We start from the raw sequence: 14,755 nt of genomic DNA, 5'->3' as shown, positions 1-14,755 counted from the left end.
CTAACTTTGAATAATATTGATCCTCTAATGCTAGGGCGACATTTCGTTTAAGAACCATTTAAACTTGAATCCTCTTTGATATTAATACACAACAATCAGCCATGATCGGCTAAATGATCTAGATGATCCAAATGAATACAATGACCAGGCTTCAGCCGCCACAGACAAAGATACTCTTCTTGATCCACATCCAACGGGAGACCGACGATGCTCACTGGACATACTCTGTTGCTAGTGCTCCTGTATATTTCCTTGACTACATCCTCCTAGGTCGTCACTTGCTACCTTTCATTTCATTCTACAACGACTAAACACTATGACTTTTAGGTTTAGGACAGCGAAAGTTCCAGTGATGAGCTTAAATAAGGCGAAGGATATAGTAATCGGTGAGCTTTGAGGGGGGGGAGATCTGTCGTTTTTGTTTCTTGTATGTGTTTCTCTCTCTATATTTTGGGTTGTCACTAACATCCTATTAAGCTTTATAACCCTTCTAGTTAAAACTCATGGCGGCACTGAAATCCCTTCAGGGAGAGCCAGAACTCACCATTAACGCCGATCAGTTCCTCCAGCTCGAAATAGTTCAAAACAAAGGACCACTTTTGATAATAGCAATCACTCTATCCGGCGATGGATCTTCTCTCCAATCCCGAGCTTCCCACTTGTAGAACTATGCCTCGAACCCGACGTCCAATTCATCTACCATGAGGACCGCTATTTCTGGGCCTGCCTGTGTGGGCTTACTGCGCTTCACACTTTTCTTACAGTCAGGATATGTTATGCAGTTGTCCCACAGAGACTTTTGGAGACTATATCACCAGTGAGGCTGATGGTCCCAATGACACCGAGGTTGATCTGATTATAGCTAGATGGCTTGACGTATTTTTCGTCAATGATGTGGACATTATAAAGAATGGATTCGATGTCACTGCATTCATTTCCAACCAAGTCTAGATGGAAAGCAGTATCGACGAGTTCTCAAAGAAGTTAGATATCAGCTTTGACATGGGCAGTGATACCAAGAACTAAGTCATCTTCCGGGGAAGTCTGATTCTGGCTTAGATCTTTTTAGCTCTGGATATGTTGATTTTCCTTCCACTTGCGATCTACGCGACTATAACCCTCAAGTTGGACCTCAACTCTAGATTCGCTTAGCATGAAGATAGGGGCGGCTCTTGCTGATAAGATGCCATTACTTATTAGTCGAAAGACAGACAAAATTTATGCACAAGTCAACTTCTAGAGTGTATCGGCGGTTAGTCGGAGGAGTGTGATGTCATTGGGAGATTAGGTCCGGGCGCTCAAATCCTCTTTGTTTCTTGGATTTGTACTGACACTAAATTTGTGTAGCGTTGAACATGCTAACAGGGATGATTAACAAGGATCATTAGCGCGCTCATGATTAGAAATCCACAGAACAATGTGGAAGAACTTGGAAAGAATTCCCAATATCTATTCTCATTTAAGCTCGGAGGCCCTCTCTGCTATTCTCTGCTAGCATTACTATTACATCTGTATCTTCCCACTGTGATTCTCATTATTATCGCACCATGCCAGTCCCGTACAATACTCATACCACTACGGACGAACTCGTCGCCGATTATAGCTCCTTAATCAATGGCAAGGTCGTCCTGACCACAGGCGTCTCACTAGGCTCTCTAGGTGGCTTCTTCGTCCAGTCAATTGCAAAGGCTCAGCCAGCGTGGCTTATTCTGGCTGCCCGCAACACCGAAAAGCTTGCCCAGATGGAGGCATCAATTACCGCAGCCCAGCCAACGGTCAAAGTTCGCACACTCCAAGTTGACCTGGGGTCACTAGAGAGTGTGCGTAATGCAGCCGCGCAGGTCAACTCATGGGATGATATTCCAGTGATTGATGTCCTTGTCAACAATGCGGGTATCATGGCAGTGGATTATAAGCTCACTACCGACGGAGTTGAGTCACATCTGGCAACGAACCATCTGGGCCCGTTCTTGTTTACAAACCTGATTGCGAAGAAGATCGTGGGTTCAAAGGAGCCGAGAATTGTTGTCGTCAGTAGCGATGGCCATCGGTTGAACCCGTTCCGATTCGATGACTATAATTTTGATGTATGCCATTCGTCCCCGGACATGTCAAACATCTCACTAACAGGATGATGTAGGAGGGGAAGACGTATAACCGGTGGTATGCCTATGGCCAGAGCAAGACGGCAAATATGTTGTTTTCCATCTCTCTGGCCCAGAAACTCGGAAACAAACATAACCTCCAAGCATTCAGCCTTCATCCCGGAGTTATCTGGACTAATCTAGGAGGTCACTTAGACTGGACAGTCGAAATGAGTGAACTGCGTAAGATCAAAACCCCGCAAATTGTCTGACAGCTTCAACCTAGCTAACCTCATCCAAGAAACCGCTGATAAGTCGTTGGGCAACGCAGAGGGCTGGAAGGAGTTTGACGCAAAGCCCCTAGAGAGAGGTGCTGCAACTCACATATACGCAGCTTTTGATCCAAGTATCAAGGGTATGTCTCCTGTGTGAATGCGGGTTGTGATTCAGTGAACTGACCTTTTAATAGCCGACAACGGGGCCTACCTGCTCGACTGCCACGTAGCTGATCCGCTGGTGGATACTGTCAAGTCATGGGCCACGAGCAGTATTGAAGCTGAACGACTATGGCGATTGAGTGAGAAGTTGGTTGGGCAAGAGTTTTCCTACTAGTGCCCATAGATAAACCTCAAGCTTGAGCTAGTAAATTGGTTCATCTAAAGCGTAAAATCGTTCAATGCTGAAATTTTCAACGTTGGAAGTCTTGATGATATAACTATCAATAGATATTGTCCCTGACTAACCGGAACATTTCTTTGAGTGGGTGGAGTTGCTCACTGTTACCCTTCGAGCTTGATCCAAGTTTTTTTTTTTTTAAGATCTTATTTACTAAGATAGCCTTATTAGTATATCTAGTGAAATCCTTAGCTCTGTCCTCTTATTTAATATTCTAGAGCCCAATACTAACTTATCTTATAGTTATCGAAGTCTCTAACGTATATTAGTCCGTCGATATAATCCAATTTATCACTCTCGACTAGTATATGAATGCTCCATAAAATTTGCGGAAAACAAACGGAGTTTCATTTATTTCATTGCCCCAAACCTAGATCTTTGGCTTGTATCGGGTAAAGTCTTTCGGCTTAAGAAAACTCTGAATAAATGCCAATCACGTACAATTATGTCTTCTAAGTGTACAAATTCGCGTATGTAGGTACTTTCCCATTAGCGAATTCTGGTCTTCTGTCTTTTGAGGAGTAAATCACAATATATAGAGACAGAGGAGGAAGAAAACCTTAAACATGTATGTATCGGAGGATCCAAATGTAGATCCTACACAGACTAAAATACCCGGCAAAAGGTATAGAAGAGAGCTTAAGCCAACTAGGTCAACTACTTTACTTGCCTGTCTAAAAATATCTTTCTTAAAAAAACCACTGACCTCTCTCTCTTCTATATAATGAAGGCTGCTGTATTATTTATTGACCCTGTGAATGGAGGCATGGTGCTGGCGATCCCGGTCATCGGGTTGAATAACAACCCTTCTCCCCCTGCCTGTGGATGCTCCCCATTGTGAGTTAACAAATATAGGCTATATCAAATAATTCATCGATAGCGTTATACTGCAAACCCTCACTTTGGTGTTAATGACATCTGTCAGTGTCGAGATGGTAAGGACTCTATCACTGTTGTATAAATTTACCAATTTTCATGAAACAAGCTCGCTTTTATCTCTTTAACCGTGCCAGGGGTAACTGTGACCCTCCGTGGGGTTATGTCGGCGATTCAATTTGCTCGCTGTCTGGATATCATTGCAGTAAATAAATGACGTGGAGTCTCCCAAATGCCAAATTAGCAATTCATTGATAGGTTGAAGGAGCGCTATCCCACTATCCCACTAGGTTATATAGTAGATATTGTCGAGTTGCATCATTATTTTGAAAAAATGATTGCTTGATTATAGGTTTCTCATCTCCCCCCCTTATTGGTCATTATTGTAATCCTCTTCGACAATCATAGGCGATGAAACCAATTGGATTGGGTTACTATGAAAAGGAGGAAGTGTGCCATAAATTTGCTTCGAAGTTTAATCAGAAGAGTCTGTTGTGTAAATAAATATGTTCATTTCTCATCTCGCTTGATGCTTTACTCTCACTTCCAAGCTGTTGAGTGAGGTTTTTAAGCTTTGTCAATCCTTTGAGCCGCAGACTCCAACTCCAACTCCCTCACACTTTCTCATCAACTCTGATCGATCTTTTTATCCTCTTTTCAAGTTCTCCATCAGTTCGAGCAAATCCTTTCCTCCTATGTTTTGCGAAGGTGGGCCGAACAGCACCACCACGCCTTGAGTTTCCTGAGTTTCCAAGACCCCTTAGCCTGAGCCTTTATTGCTCCTTGATAACTTTTAAGCCATCGCCATGGCTGAGGTGTCCACTGGACCCAGATCTGAACACCCTCCTCTTACTATGCACGACAAGCCTGCTGATAAAAGATACTGGCACCAACTTGGTGCTGTGTCTGATGTGGGAATGACCCAGAAAAAAGAGAAAATGCCGCAAGCTGTATGTATTGATGGTCGTACGATATCAGAGCACTCCAGACTGGCGCAATACGAGGGATCTTATTGTGAACATTCTGGATGACCTGAATCTTCCAATGGTAGGGGTCGTCATCACGAAGGGCAAAACATTGAGAGGGTGAGTTTGGCCAAAAGAAGGGAAGGCACAGTCGAGGCAAGCATGCCAAAGGCCAGGAAAGAATGCCCACAGTACCTGAAAATCATCAGATTAGCTAGAATTATGTGGATCGCCATTGATTTGAGATCGAAGAAAACAACAGTAGTTGACCGTGTATATAATAGCCTCGGTCCTTAATAGGGTAATACTTTGATAATCTGATTTATCTGGCTTGAGATAATGCAAGGGACGTTATGTGGAAGATAGCACTCCAGTATCTTTTGAAATGTCATCTTTTTAGACATTCTTTTTTTGTTTTCTCGGTGCTCTAGTTAGCCAGATTACTATTATAGATGGAGCTTTGGAATACACGCTCGGATTATCACTCTACAGCATAGATGCATACAAACCTGAAAAGGACGTGCATAGGAGACTTTCTCATGTGCAATCGGAGATGCCTTCCAAGATTCCAAGGTTCCAAAATTCTAACAATATTACGAAGCTTTTAGTAACATATCAGTTAAATAAATTCTTTCTCGATAAATGCAAAGATAAATTTCTCAATTCATTAATCTGATCCAGCCTACTAATTTGCATAGCAATCGGTGTGAATACCACTGGAACTGAAATGCAGAACAAGTAAAGACAATAGAAGATGCCGAGCACACAGAGCACCCGATGAAACGAACGGGATACAAGATGCATGTGTGCCATGAGGATGATTCATGGCCGATTCATCTTGAACCGAACATCAGTGGCTTTGGCGATCTTCTTGATGTCTTCAATGATGTTTTCAATGGGCGTGAAAAACGAGAATTTGGGCGCTGAGCCGGTGTCAGAGATCACACCCCCGATCAAGATGCCGACGACGACATGGGATTGTGTGAACACAAGTACACCTGAGCCACCACCTTCGGAAAAGTGAAACCCATGTTGAAAGAAAACGGAATGCTCAAAAGTCTCGGGCTTTATGGGCTGTCCATCTTCGATTTCATGCGCAAGATGGGCAGCCTCAATGGGTTGTTTTATCCCTTTAGAATACCCCGACCGCTGACCGTGAATAAACAGCGGTATGTCGTCAAGCTTTGTAGTAATAGGGGAATCTTTCAAATAATGACCGTCGGGCGTCTAAAGATAGAGATGATGTTAGCGTTTGCTTTGGACCAAACCACGCGAAAGAAAAGAATGTCAAAAAAGCATGAAGTCTTACTATGTTTTCTCCCACCCGGTCAGGGGGAACTTCGATGAGAGCCCAGTCCAGAGTTGATGCTTTCCCGTTGTATGAACCTGTCCTGAAGCCAGAGGCTGCATATACAGGGCCAAAAGATGCGCGCCGTGCCGTTTGGAACCTGTCGATATCTCTAAGGAACCCCTTCAGCTCTGAGAGGATATTGGTAAGGCTAGAGAAAGTGCATTTTGCCTGGTGACCTAGTTCATCCTGTAGCCCTTCACTCACCCACCCGGAAAGTCGGATATATTCTTCATTCCCTTCAATTTCGTGGATCTCATCTTTCAGTGATTCAACTTTGTTCTCAATGGCCATAGAGCTAGGGTGCTCGACCTGTAATCGATTCCTCATACTATCAGTGGGTGTGATTCCTTGCTTGTGCCATGCCCGCATTCTCTTGAGGAATTGAGGGTCCAGACCTTTCTCGCTGGGATTGATACAATGAAAACAGGTCAGTCCCACTGTCTTGTACACTGTTTCTCCGGGCATCTTAAGTTCCAGAAAGCCACCCAATGTGCCGGGATTGTTAGCATCCTTGAGTGCTAAGCTTTGGCCAAGTAAAGATGGCATTTGCACAGCTCGACGATCTAGCTCTCTTCCACTCAAGCCAGCCACGCCCCGGGCAAAGTCTCCCCGTATAAATTCCACTGCAACTTCCTGCAAGTTATTGCTGTGGAGAAGCTTGAGAATATTGTCAATTGAGCTTTTCGTATGGCGCGGGGGTTTCTCTGAATTGTACATCACAAGCCCCGTGGTTGCACTGCCAATGAAACTGGCACTTTCTCCTCGCTGCACGCACGTAATCACGCATACTTCCGTGCGATTAATATGTCTCAGAATGATCCGCAAGATTGAAGGCCATTTTCGGCATATGGGACGATTCTTGGAGACGGGGAAAGTATTGATCGTATGTGACAGGTCAGGTGCCTTGAAGTTGTTGACCTGGCTTGAAGTTCTGTGATCACGTTGGTGGAGGTTCTTTGGCATCTTGGAAGATGGCACGGCGATGCAGAGTGAGATTATTGTGGCAAACAAGGTGGGAAATGGCAGAGAAGAGTTGCTTGAAAGCATAATGTAAATATTACGGGAGGAGAATGATTGGAAGGATGATCAAAAGACTGCTAGAAAGATGAATAAAAGGATGATCGAGAAAGCTTTTTGAAGGAAAACTGAAAATGCGGCTCAAAGATCACTGAGAACACGTTTCGAAAGCCGATTGAAAGACGATGGGCCCAAAATAAGAAGTCATCTAAAGTGATGCCTGGGGTAAATGGACCGAGAAGGGTGTGCATCAGTAAAGTGCAAAAACTGGGTGAGTAATTGCCAAGAAAAGGTGAAGGGTTTCTAGGAAGACGAATGCCCAAGAAATCAAGTGCTTCTTTGCAAGAGAAATGTCTTTCTGAAGGTTGATAGCCAAGGAGAGCTGAGAGTCTGTTATCAGATTCAGCTTTTGTATTGGTATGATCATTGAGGGCTCTGGGGAGGGGGATGTAATGGTTTGTTTGGAGGATGAAACCCAATATCACGCCGACTTGTTCGAAGGTCTTCTCAAAAGGCTCTTGACAGTTGTCAAGCAGAAGGTCAAGCAGAGGTAAACACGACTAGCGCTGTTGGGATGTGCATCTCAATATCAATTATTTAGTTTCTCAAACGTGATTTCTTGCAGTTTTACTGGCGAAATAATGCCTACGACCCTATAGTGTTAGTTTCTTCGCATGTCTCCTTCACACACATTCTTTTAGCTCGCACTATAATCGAATATAATCCCTCAATTCTAAACAGAATACAGGGTGCGGTACACAGGACGCAGTCCGGCAAGCGATGAATGGATCAACGCCACCGAAGATGGATATCGTGAGATCTTCGACGCCTACGAGGCGCGGAGACAATCCAATTAACCCTACCCAAAACTTTACCTATAACATATGTTATCTCGACATCTCTTATGGCATACTTGACAGCGGTACCTTTCGACAGGCGCGCTGAGAGACTTTGCTCTCATTTAAAACTCACTTGGCCCCCTTAATCTTCTCTACCCCCACCTCTTATTTCATTCACATCTGACTTCCCACTTCAAACTTCAAACTTCTTATTTCTTCTTATGCCCCGTATCTTACTTCAATTCAACGTCAATCGCGTCAGATCTCTCACACTTCACTTCTCTCTGATTCCCTGCTTTGCGACCACCGGTTGTCGCGAGTTACCAGAATGGCACCCAGAAAGAGAACCGACGACAGCGCCTCCAAGACGCCAAAAAAGCCCAAGAAAAATCTGACCAACTCGGACCTCGGACATGGTATGTGCACCAAAAGACGAGGCTGCATATCAGGATATCATGGCGAAACAGCTGATCGAAGCGGACAAGCCCGAATACAAAGAACAATGCAAACGCGCCCAAGGAAAGGTCAGGAACGGCAGGCCAGCGTGGAAGCACGGAGAAAATGATTCAAAGCCGCTCGGTACCACAGTATCCGAGGAGGATGCCGCCACCGCGCCACTAGCTATCGAGACTCGCTTCAACTCCGCCAATGAATGGGACCAACCCCGAACGGTGTCAAGCTGTCCGACGAGGGCGTGTATATGGCAACGGAGTTTATGACAGCCAAAGACCGCGGTCGGCGATATCCAATCGACTTTGACCAAAACGGCACAACTACTTCTCGCGTGCAAAGCCCTTGTGCCTTGATCCCCATAATGTACCAGAGTGATATAAACACATACACCAAACCCGCGGCCCTGTCAATGATAAAGGCTGACAGGAAAGAGCTTCATAAGGCAGAGCTTCGGGGTTCCTAACTCATACATATGTCGCAAACCGGGGCATGCAAGGCTATAGAGATTTTGTAAATTGACTACACCCTACCACTATATATGTATAGGCAGACCAATTGAATGGAGTTTAGGCACTCGACCTTGATCAGACCAATCCAAAATGACAGGTCATATCCATGAGTCTCCTGAACCAGTGTGCGGGATATCAATTGAAGAACTTCCTAAATTGCAGATGAAGGATGAACCAAAAACAGCAAAAGAATTTGAATAGAAGTCGAAAGAATGAGACATGTAACAAGTTCATCCAAGAGTCTAATGGTCCAATTCTTGACGAATATTTTCTTTCTCCAAAGGTGCTTCTCAGTTAAAAATTCCGCAGTCCTATAGTCCATAATAACGACCTGACAGCTTTCGTGGAGAGCTATTTTGAAATTCAAATCCACTCTAAACAAAGCCAAAAATACGTCGTGTTAATCAAATGAATATTTTATATCGCTTTTAACATTCAATAGTCTAAATGTTAAGCATGCTATATAGCTCTCAAAAGCCCACATAAATCGTAGTGGTTCAAATAATCTACAATGTTTAAGGCAAGAGACGTTCATACTTCGGACGTTCACGGCGCCGATCTGAAAATTAGTCATCAATTAGTCAGCATATGTTCAACCTCAATCCATTTGTCCCTATAACGGGTGTCTGAATATCGACGCGCGCAAAGGCCAGCCTTTCATCTAGTCATCCAAAATTAGACAATAGGATCAGAATTGGAGCAAGCATTCCCATCCGACCCGGTTGAGCTGCACGGCACCCTCTTAGTATCCCGATAGGAGCCACCTTCAACCCACTTTACGACCAAAATTCAAAATGGCACACGGTGCAGAAGACTGCGCAACTGTCCTGGAGCAGTTCGTACACGATGTGGCGAATCTCCCGGCTGAGATCAACCACCTCATGGAGGAAATTCAGGCCAAGGACAAGGTCATGCAGGAGTGCCGTGCTACAATCAACTCGCGCGACAGCAGCATCCAGAAATTCATCAAACTAAACGGCAGTCTAACCCCGAACCCAAAAGAAGAACCATACGGCAAGACCATCCTACAGAATATGGACAGATCCCATGAGCTGCAGAACGAGAAGATCCAACTCAGCGAGAAGGCATGCGTCCTCCTTGATCGCCAGATCAAACGACTCGATGTGCGCATTCGCGATCTAGTCAACGAAGGCCTTCTCAGCAACGACCCGCCTCTCCCTTCCCTCTTCGACTCAAAAAACAAATATCGCAACCCACCCAAGATCTTCCTCCCTGACTCTGCCCCCACCGATTCCCCCGCCTACTCAACGCCCCTCAACCCAACTTCTGGAAATGCGAATCCCATCCTGGCTGCTGCGCAGCGCTTGAACCAATCCACAACTCCCCGCGCCACTAGCTCTACAGCCCAGCTCGGGCAGACCACGGCACGCAGCTCTGCCCCCGCTACTCCAGCAGCAGCAGCCGTCGTACACCTCCAGCAACGCCAACGCGAATCCTCCGCCGGCGCGGTGGACAGCAAGCGCCGCCGCTTGAACCCCTCTCTCAACACCCTCCCCGTAGCCTCGTCAAACCTGCGCCAGACTTCCATCGGTCCTGGTACACCGAAGCCGGGCACACCGGCAGGCAGCCGTGCAGGTAGTGCCGGCCCCCGTGCCAGCATCGGCGTCAAGAAGGCACTAACTAAGAAGGTCGCGCCGCACCAACAAGTCAAGAAGCTGAAGACTGCGAGCGGGAAGCCGATCAAGCGCTCCTCGAGTGCCAGTGGTCGCATCAAGCTTTCGAAAAAATCTCCCAATGGAGAAGGCGATGAGGATGATGACTCTATGCTCAGCAGTGCTGATACATCGGACTCGGATAAGAGTGATGGTGCCGCTGATGAGGATGTTGACGACGAGGATGAGGATGAAGGCAATGAGGATTCGAAGGTCTATTGTACCTGCCGCACTGTTAGCCATGGGGATATGGTGGCTTGCGACAATGATGAATGTCCCTATGAGTGGTTCCACTGGAAGTGCGTTGGCTTGACGCGGGAGCCGGTTGGGACTTGGTACTGTGATGAGTGCAGACGTACTCTGGGGAAGTGATCCTATCTTGTCTTCCTTGTTCTATGATTTGTATGACGGTTGATATACCCACGGCGTTTGAGGGACTTTTATGGTATTGGGGCTAGACTGTGCTGGCCAAAAATACATGCTTGTACCTAGTTTTACTGCATAATCCGAATCTATTTGAACGGAATCAATTTCATTTTCTGTCTATTCTAGACGAAAACTAACACTAATTCCCGAGAGAAAATAGGAAGCAGAGATTCCTCCTAGGTATCCATTCCCAGCTAGAGCCAAGCATATGTCCAAGCCGTGCCCATCTAGTGCCCAATATTCCTAGGGTCACCAGTGAGCCGGAGCCTAACCAAATCAAGTCGAAAACGCCATCGCTATGCACATATCCCCTTTTTTTGTTTCTTACATGCAAACATGTTGGCACATGGGCGCACACAGTGCGCCGAAAGTCAGAAATCAGATATTCGTGGAAAAGCCATTACTCGCTAATCCACTCAGAACCCAAGGCCATTGTTCAGCCACGGATCGAAGTACTCGCAGGTCTCGGGGCTCACTGCGCCGCCTGGCGCGCACAGTCGGAACACTGGGCACTGGCCACAGGGGGCTTCCGTCATGCCGTTCTTCACGAGGTGCTTGTTTGCAACGGAGAGATCGTCGCCATCGATGGGCGGCTTGCGGGACTGGGTTGCTTTGACGGCATCGGGGCTCTTGAGGGATCTGTAGAATTCGCCGTTGTTCAATGCGACGAGCTTGTTGTCATAACAGAGCATTTCGAGGAGCTGCACGACGCTCTCCTCGCCCAGGCGAACCGGCGTGATGCCGCTCTCGTTGACGGCCGACGTGATCTGCGCCACGCTCGGGTATCCTGCGTACCCATGGGGGTAGGGAAGGTAGGTTTTCTCATCAGACTTGATGTCTACCTTGCCAGAGGCGGTTTTGATACGCTTGTTCTTGCGGTCTGAGGTGGGTATTTCGTACCAGCTCTTCCGGCTCACGGTGTATTCGATGTAGCCTGCGACGCTGTTGATGAAGTTGGCATCCAGTACGCCGTCAGTGAACCAGGCTCCTCCGGTTACTTCTTCGCTCGGAGCAAGCCCGGCCAGCATGTACATCTTGCGGCTGGGATATTTGACATTGTGGAGGGATTTGATGTAGTTTTTCCCTTCAAGGGCTTTCAGGCATCGGTCGAGGATCGACTTGTGCAGGTTCGTGCGGTTTCCGATGTGTCGCACCCAGATACCCGTTCGTTCTGTGGAGTGGATGACATTGTAGACCATGGCCTCGTCCGGGGTGAGGTTGCGGAGTCTGGAAGGGAGGAGGGGTTAGTTATGTGCTTTATTGACAGAGATATCTGTGCAATTCCTACTTCTCAGCATCCTCGCGGTCAATGAGCTTCCATGTGAGCTTTCCATCTTTTTGGAGGAGTCGGAACAGATTTTGATTGACGAGGCTCTGCGTGCATTCTAGCAGTAGCGCGACGTCGTTCTTTGGGATCACTTTGAGATTGAGGAAGTCATTCTGATAGAACAGGTGATCGGAGTCAAATTCATTCACGCATGCATCATAAAGCTTGGAGGCAAGCTCGGCCACTTGGGACCCCGCGGAGGCCATTGTTGGAGATGCGACGGAGATATCAGGCAAAATCAAAGTTCATTCGAAGAGGCTCGTGAGTTTTCATGTTCAAGGGAGGGTGTTAGAGCCAGGGAGTGAGTTAGAGGAACATTTTGTGTCGATGTCGGCAAATTTGAGTCACAAATGAACCACACTTGGTGTTTTTTTGTCGACTTTTTCTCGGCGGGGATTGCCTTTGGCCCAAAAGGGTTTAGCCCCGCGGAGCTTGAATGTCAGCTTAGATGCCTGAGGCGCTAATTGCCTGAGGCTTAAGTTATTACTGCCTGAGGCAGTAGACTCCAACGGAAATTTCGAGAAGCTCCGACCGACTACTGATGAGCTCATCACATTCAGTTCATTGTAGTCTAGCTTTGACTTACATTTCCTCTTTTACTGCTCAATTTAGCATATCACTACAACATGGCTGACGCATTGAAAGCAGAGGGCAACAAGGCCTTCTCTGCTAAGGACTATCCTACTGCTGTGTACGCGCTACCCCACCTTTAACATTATGACTCTGTTGGAGCAGAGACTGATCAAAGACCAGTGAGAAATTCTCCGAGGCCCTTGCCATCGAACCTGAAAACCACATCCTCTACTCCAACCGCTCCGCTGTCTACTCCGCCCAGCGCGAATATCAAAAAGCTCTCGAAGATGCCGAGAAGGCAATCCAGATCAAGCCCGATTGGTCTAAGGGCTATGCCCGCAAGGGTGCTGCGTACCGTGGTCTCGGAGATCTCTGTATGTTATTCTAGTTACGCATGTGAAGTGGTGGGACAACTCTCATTGGTGACAAGGTGCTAACTGGCCACAGTGGCTGCGCACGATGCCTATGACGAGGCCCTGAAGATCGAGCCTGGCAACGCGCAGGCCAAGTCCGGCTTGGAGGCGACCGAGCGCGCCATCAACGCAGAGGCTACCGCAGACGGTGTTACTGGAGACCCAACAGGAGGTCTTGGTGGCATGTTCAACGACCCAGCTCTGTTCCAGAAGCTAGCCAACAACCCCAAGACCGCCCCTCTGTTAGGCGATGCTGAGTTCATGGCTAAGCTGCAGAAGATCCAACAGAACCCCAACAGTGTTGGAGAGGAGATCCGCGACCCGCGCTTCCTGCAGGTCATGAGTGTGCTTCTCGGTATTGATATGAACTTCGGTGGTGAGGGAGCGGAGCCTCCCGCCCCTGCTGCTAACCCCAGCACCTCGCAGCCCAAGAAGGAACCCACCCCTGAGCCCGAGCCAGTCGACGAGGAAGCAATCGCCAAGAAGCAGGCCCAGGAGGCTGCCGATGCTGAGAAGAAGATCGGTAACGATTTCTACAAGAAGAGGCAGTTCGATGAGGCCATTGAGTACTACACCAAGGCTTGGGACATCTACAAGGACATCACCTATCTGAACAACATTGGTGCTGCCAAGTTCGAGAAGGGCGATTACGAAGGCGTGATTGAGACCTGCCAAAAGGCTGTGGAGGAGGGCCGCGACCTGCGTGCCGACTTCAAGCTGATGGCCAAGGCCTACACCCGAATTGGTTCTTCATATGAGAAGCTTGGCGACCTTGCCCAGGCCATCAACTTCTACAACAAGTCACTCATGGAGCACCGCACCCCTGACACCCTGACCAAGCTCCGCAACGCGGAGAAGACCAAGATCACGTCCGAGAAGAACGCCTACGTAGATCCTGCCGAGGCCGAGAAGGCTCGCGAGCTCGGCCAGCAGAAGTTCCAGGAAGGCGACTGGCCTGGTGCCGTTGACGCCTTCACCGAGATGACTAAGCGTGCTCCCCAAGACCCCCGGGGTTACTCCAACCGTGCCGCAGCCCTCATCAAGCTCATGGCATTCCCCGGTGCCGTACAGGACTGCGATGAGGCCATCAAGCGTGACCCCAAATTTATCCGCGCGTATATGCGCAAGGGTGCTGCTTTGGTCGCCATGAAGGAATACAACCGTGCCCTGGACACCTTCACCGAGGCTGCCGACCATGACGACGGCAAGCACGCCCGTGAGATCGAGCAGCAGCAGCAGAAGTGCCTGGACGCCCAGTTCAGTGCTCGCGCTGGTGAGACCGAGGAGCAGACCATGGCTCGTATCCAAAATGACCCCGAGGTAAGATCCCATCTTCTCTGAACAGGATTATTCAGCAGGAAGTATATTAACCCTTCTCTCCAGATTATGGCTGTCCTCCAGGACCCCGTTATGCAGAGCATTCTCCAGCAGGCTAAGAGTGACCCCGCTGCCCTGCAGGAGCACATGAAGAACTCGCAGGTGCGGATGAAGATCCAGAAGCTGATGGCTGCTGGTGTTATCCGCATGGGGCGGTAAATTATTTAAAGGTGTAGAGGATTCGAGGGATCTAAATA

The 14,755-nt window shown here is 47.7% G+C and overlaps 8 protein-coding genes across 8 annotated transcripts; 6 read left to right on the top strand and 2 right to left on the bottom strand.

Moving 5' to 3' along the window:
* Window positions 1-1,547: 1,547 nt before the first annotated feature.
* On the top strand, window positions 1,548-2,696 carry N7479_010112 (short-chain dehydrogenase; the record flags this gene model as incomplete). Its single annotated transcript, XM_057257805.1, has 4 exons — window positions 1,548-2,087; window positions 2,141-2,327; window positions 2,386-2,499; window positions 2,554-2,696. The coding sequence occupies 4 exons, from the start codon at window positions 1,548-1,550 to the stop codon at window positions 2,694-2,696; spliced, it is 984 nt and encodes a 327-aa protein (XP_057105263.1).
* Window positions 2,697-4,441: 1,745 nt separating this feature from the next.
* On the top strand, window positions 4,442-4,724 carry N7479_010111 (uncharacterized protein; the record flags this gene model as incomplete). Its single annotated transcript, XM_057257804.1, has 2 exons — window positions 4,442-4,585; window positions 4,614-4,724. The coding sequence occupies 2 exons, from the start codon at window positions 4,442-4,444 to the stop codon at window positions 4,722-4,724; spliced, it is 255 nt and encodes an 84-aa protein (XP_057105262.1).
* Window positions 4,725-5,422: 698 nt separating this feature from the next.
* N7479_010110 (uncharacterized protein) lies at window positions 5,423-6,914 on the bottom strand (the record flags this gene model as incomplete). The annotated part of the gene is made up of 2 exons (XM_057257803.1): window positions 5,423-5,827; window positions 5,910-6,914. 2 exons carry the CDS (start codon window positions 6,912-6,914, stop codon window positions 5,423-5,425), a joined length of 1,410 nt encoding a protein of 469 aa, XP_057105261.1.
* A 473-nt stretch (window positions 6,915-7,387) lies between these two features.
* On the top strand, window positions 7,388-7,825 carry N7479_010109 (uncharacterized protein; the record flags this gene model as incomplete). Its single annotated transcript, XM_057257802.1, has 2 exons — window positions 7,388-7,518; window positions 7,717-7,825. 2 exons carry the CDS (start codon window positions 7,388-7,390, stop codon window positions 7,823-7,825), a joined length of 240 nt encoding a protein of 79 aa, XP_057105260.1.
* Window positions 7,826-8,220: 395 nt separating this feature from the next.
* On the top strand, window positions 8,221-8,526 carry N7479_010108 (uncharacterized protein; the record flags this gene model as incomplete). Its single annotated transcript, XM_057257801.1, has 1 exon — window positions 8,221-8,526. The coding sequence occupies one exon, from the start codon at window positions 8,221-8,223 to the stop codon at window positions 8,524-8,526; it is 306 nt and encodes a 101-aa protein (XP_057105259.1).
* Window positions 8,527-9,563: 1,037 nt separating this feature from the next.
* Window positions 9,564-10,814, top strand: N7479_010107 (putative PHD finger domain protein; the record flags this gene model as incomplete). Its single annotated transcript, XM_057257800.1, has 1 exon — window positions 9,564-10,814. The coding sequence occupies one exon, from the start codon at window positions 9,564-9,566 to the stop codon at window positions 10,812-10,814; it is 1,251 nt and encodes a 416-aa protein (XP_057105258.1).
* Window positions 10,815-11,284: 470 nt separating this feature from the next.
* On the bottom strand, window positions 11,285-12,401 carry N7479_010106 (RPC34 RNA polymerase subunit family protein; the record flags this gene model as incomplete). Its single annotated transcript, XM_057257799.1, has 2 exons — window positions 11,285-12,095; window positions 12,157-12,401. 2 exons carry the CDS (start codon window positions 12,399-12,401, stop codon window positions 11,285-11,287), a joined length of 1,056 nt encoding a protein of 351 aa, XP_057105257.1.
* Window positions 12,402-12,821: 420 nt separating this feature from the next.
* On the top strand, window positions 12,822-14,747 carry sti1 (Hsp90 cochaperone STI1; the record flags this gene model as incomplete). Its single annotated transcript, XM_057257798.1, has 4 exons — window positions 12,822-12,886; window positions 12,949-13,142; window positions 13,216-14,501; window positions 14,565-14,747. 4 exons carry the CDS (start codon window positions 12,822-12,824, stop codon window positions 14,715-14,717), a joined length of 1,698 nt encoding a protein of 565 aa, XP_057105256.1. The 3' UTR covers window positions 14,718-14,747.
* Window positions 14,748-14,755: the final 8 nt, after the last annotated feature.

The sequence above is a fragment of the Penicillium vulpinum genome, assembly GCF_028829585.1.
Source record: "Penicillium vulpinum strain IBT 29486 chromosome Unknown utg000004l_segment0_segment0, whole genome shotgun sequence".
Lineage (NCBI taxonomy): Eukaryota > Fungi > Ascomycota > Eurotiomycetes > Eurotiales > Aspergillaceae > Penicillium > Penicillium vulpinum.
Note: the sequence above shows the minus strand (reverse complement) of the source record. Positions and strands in the feature narration are given on the sequence as shown.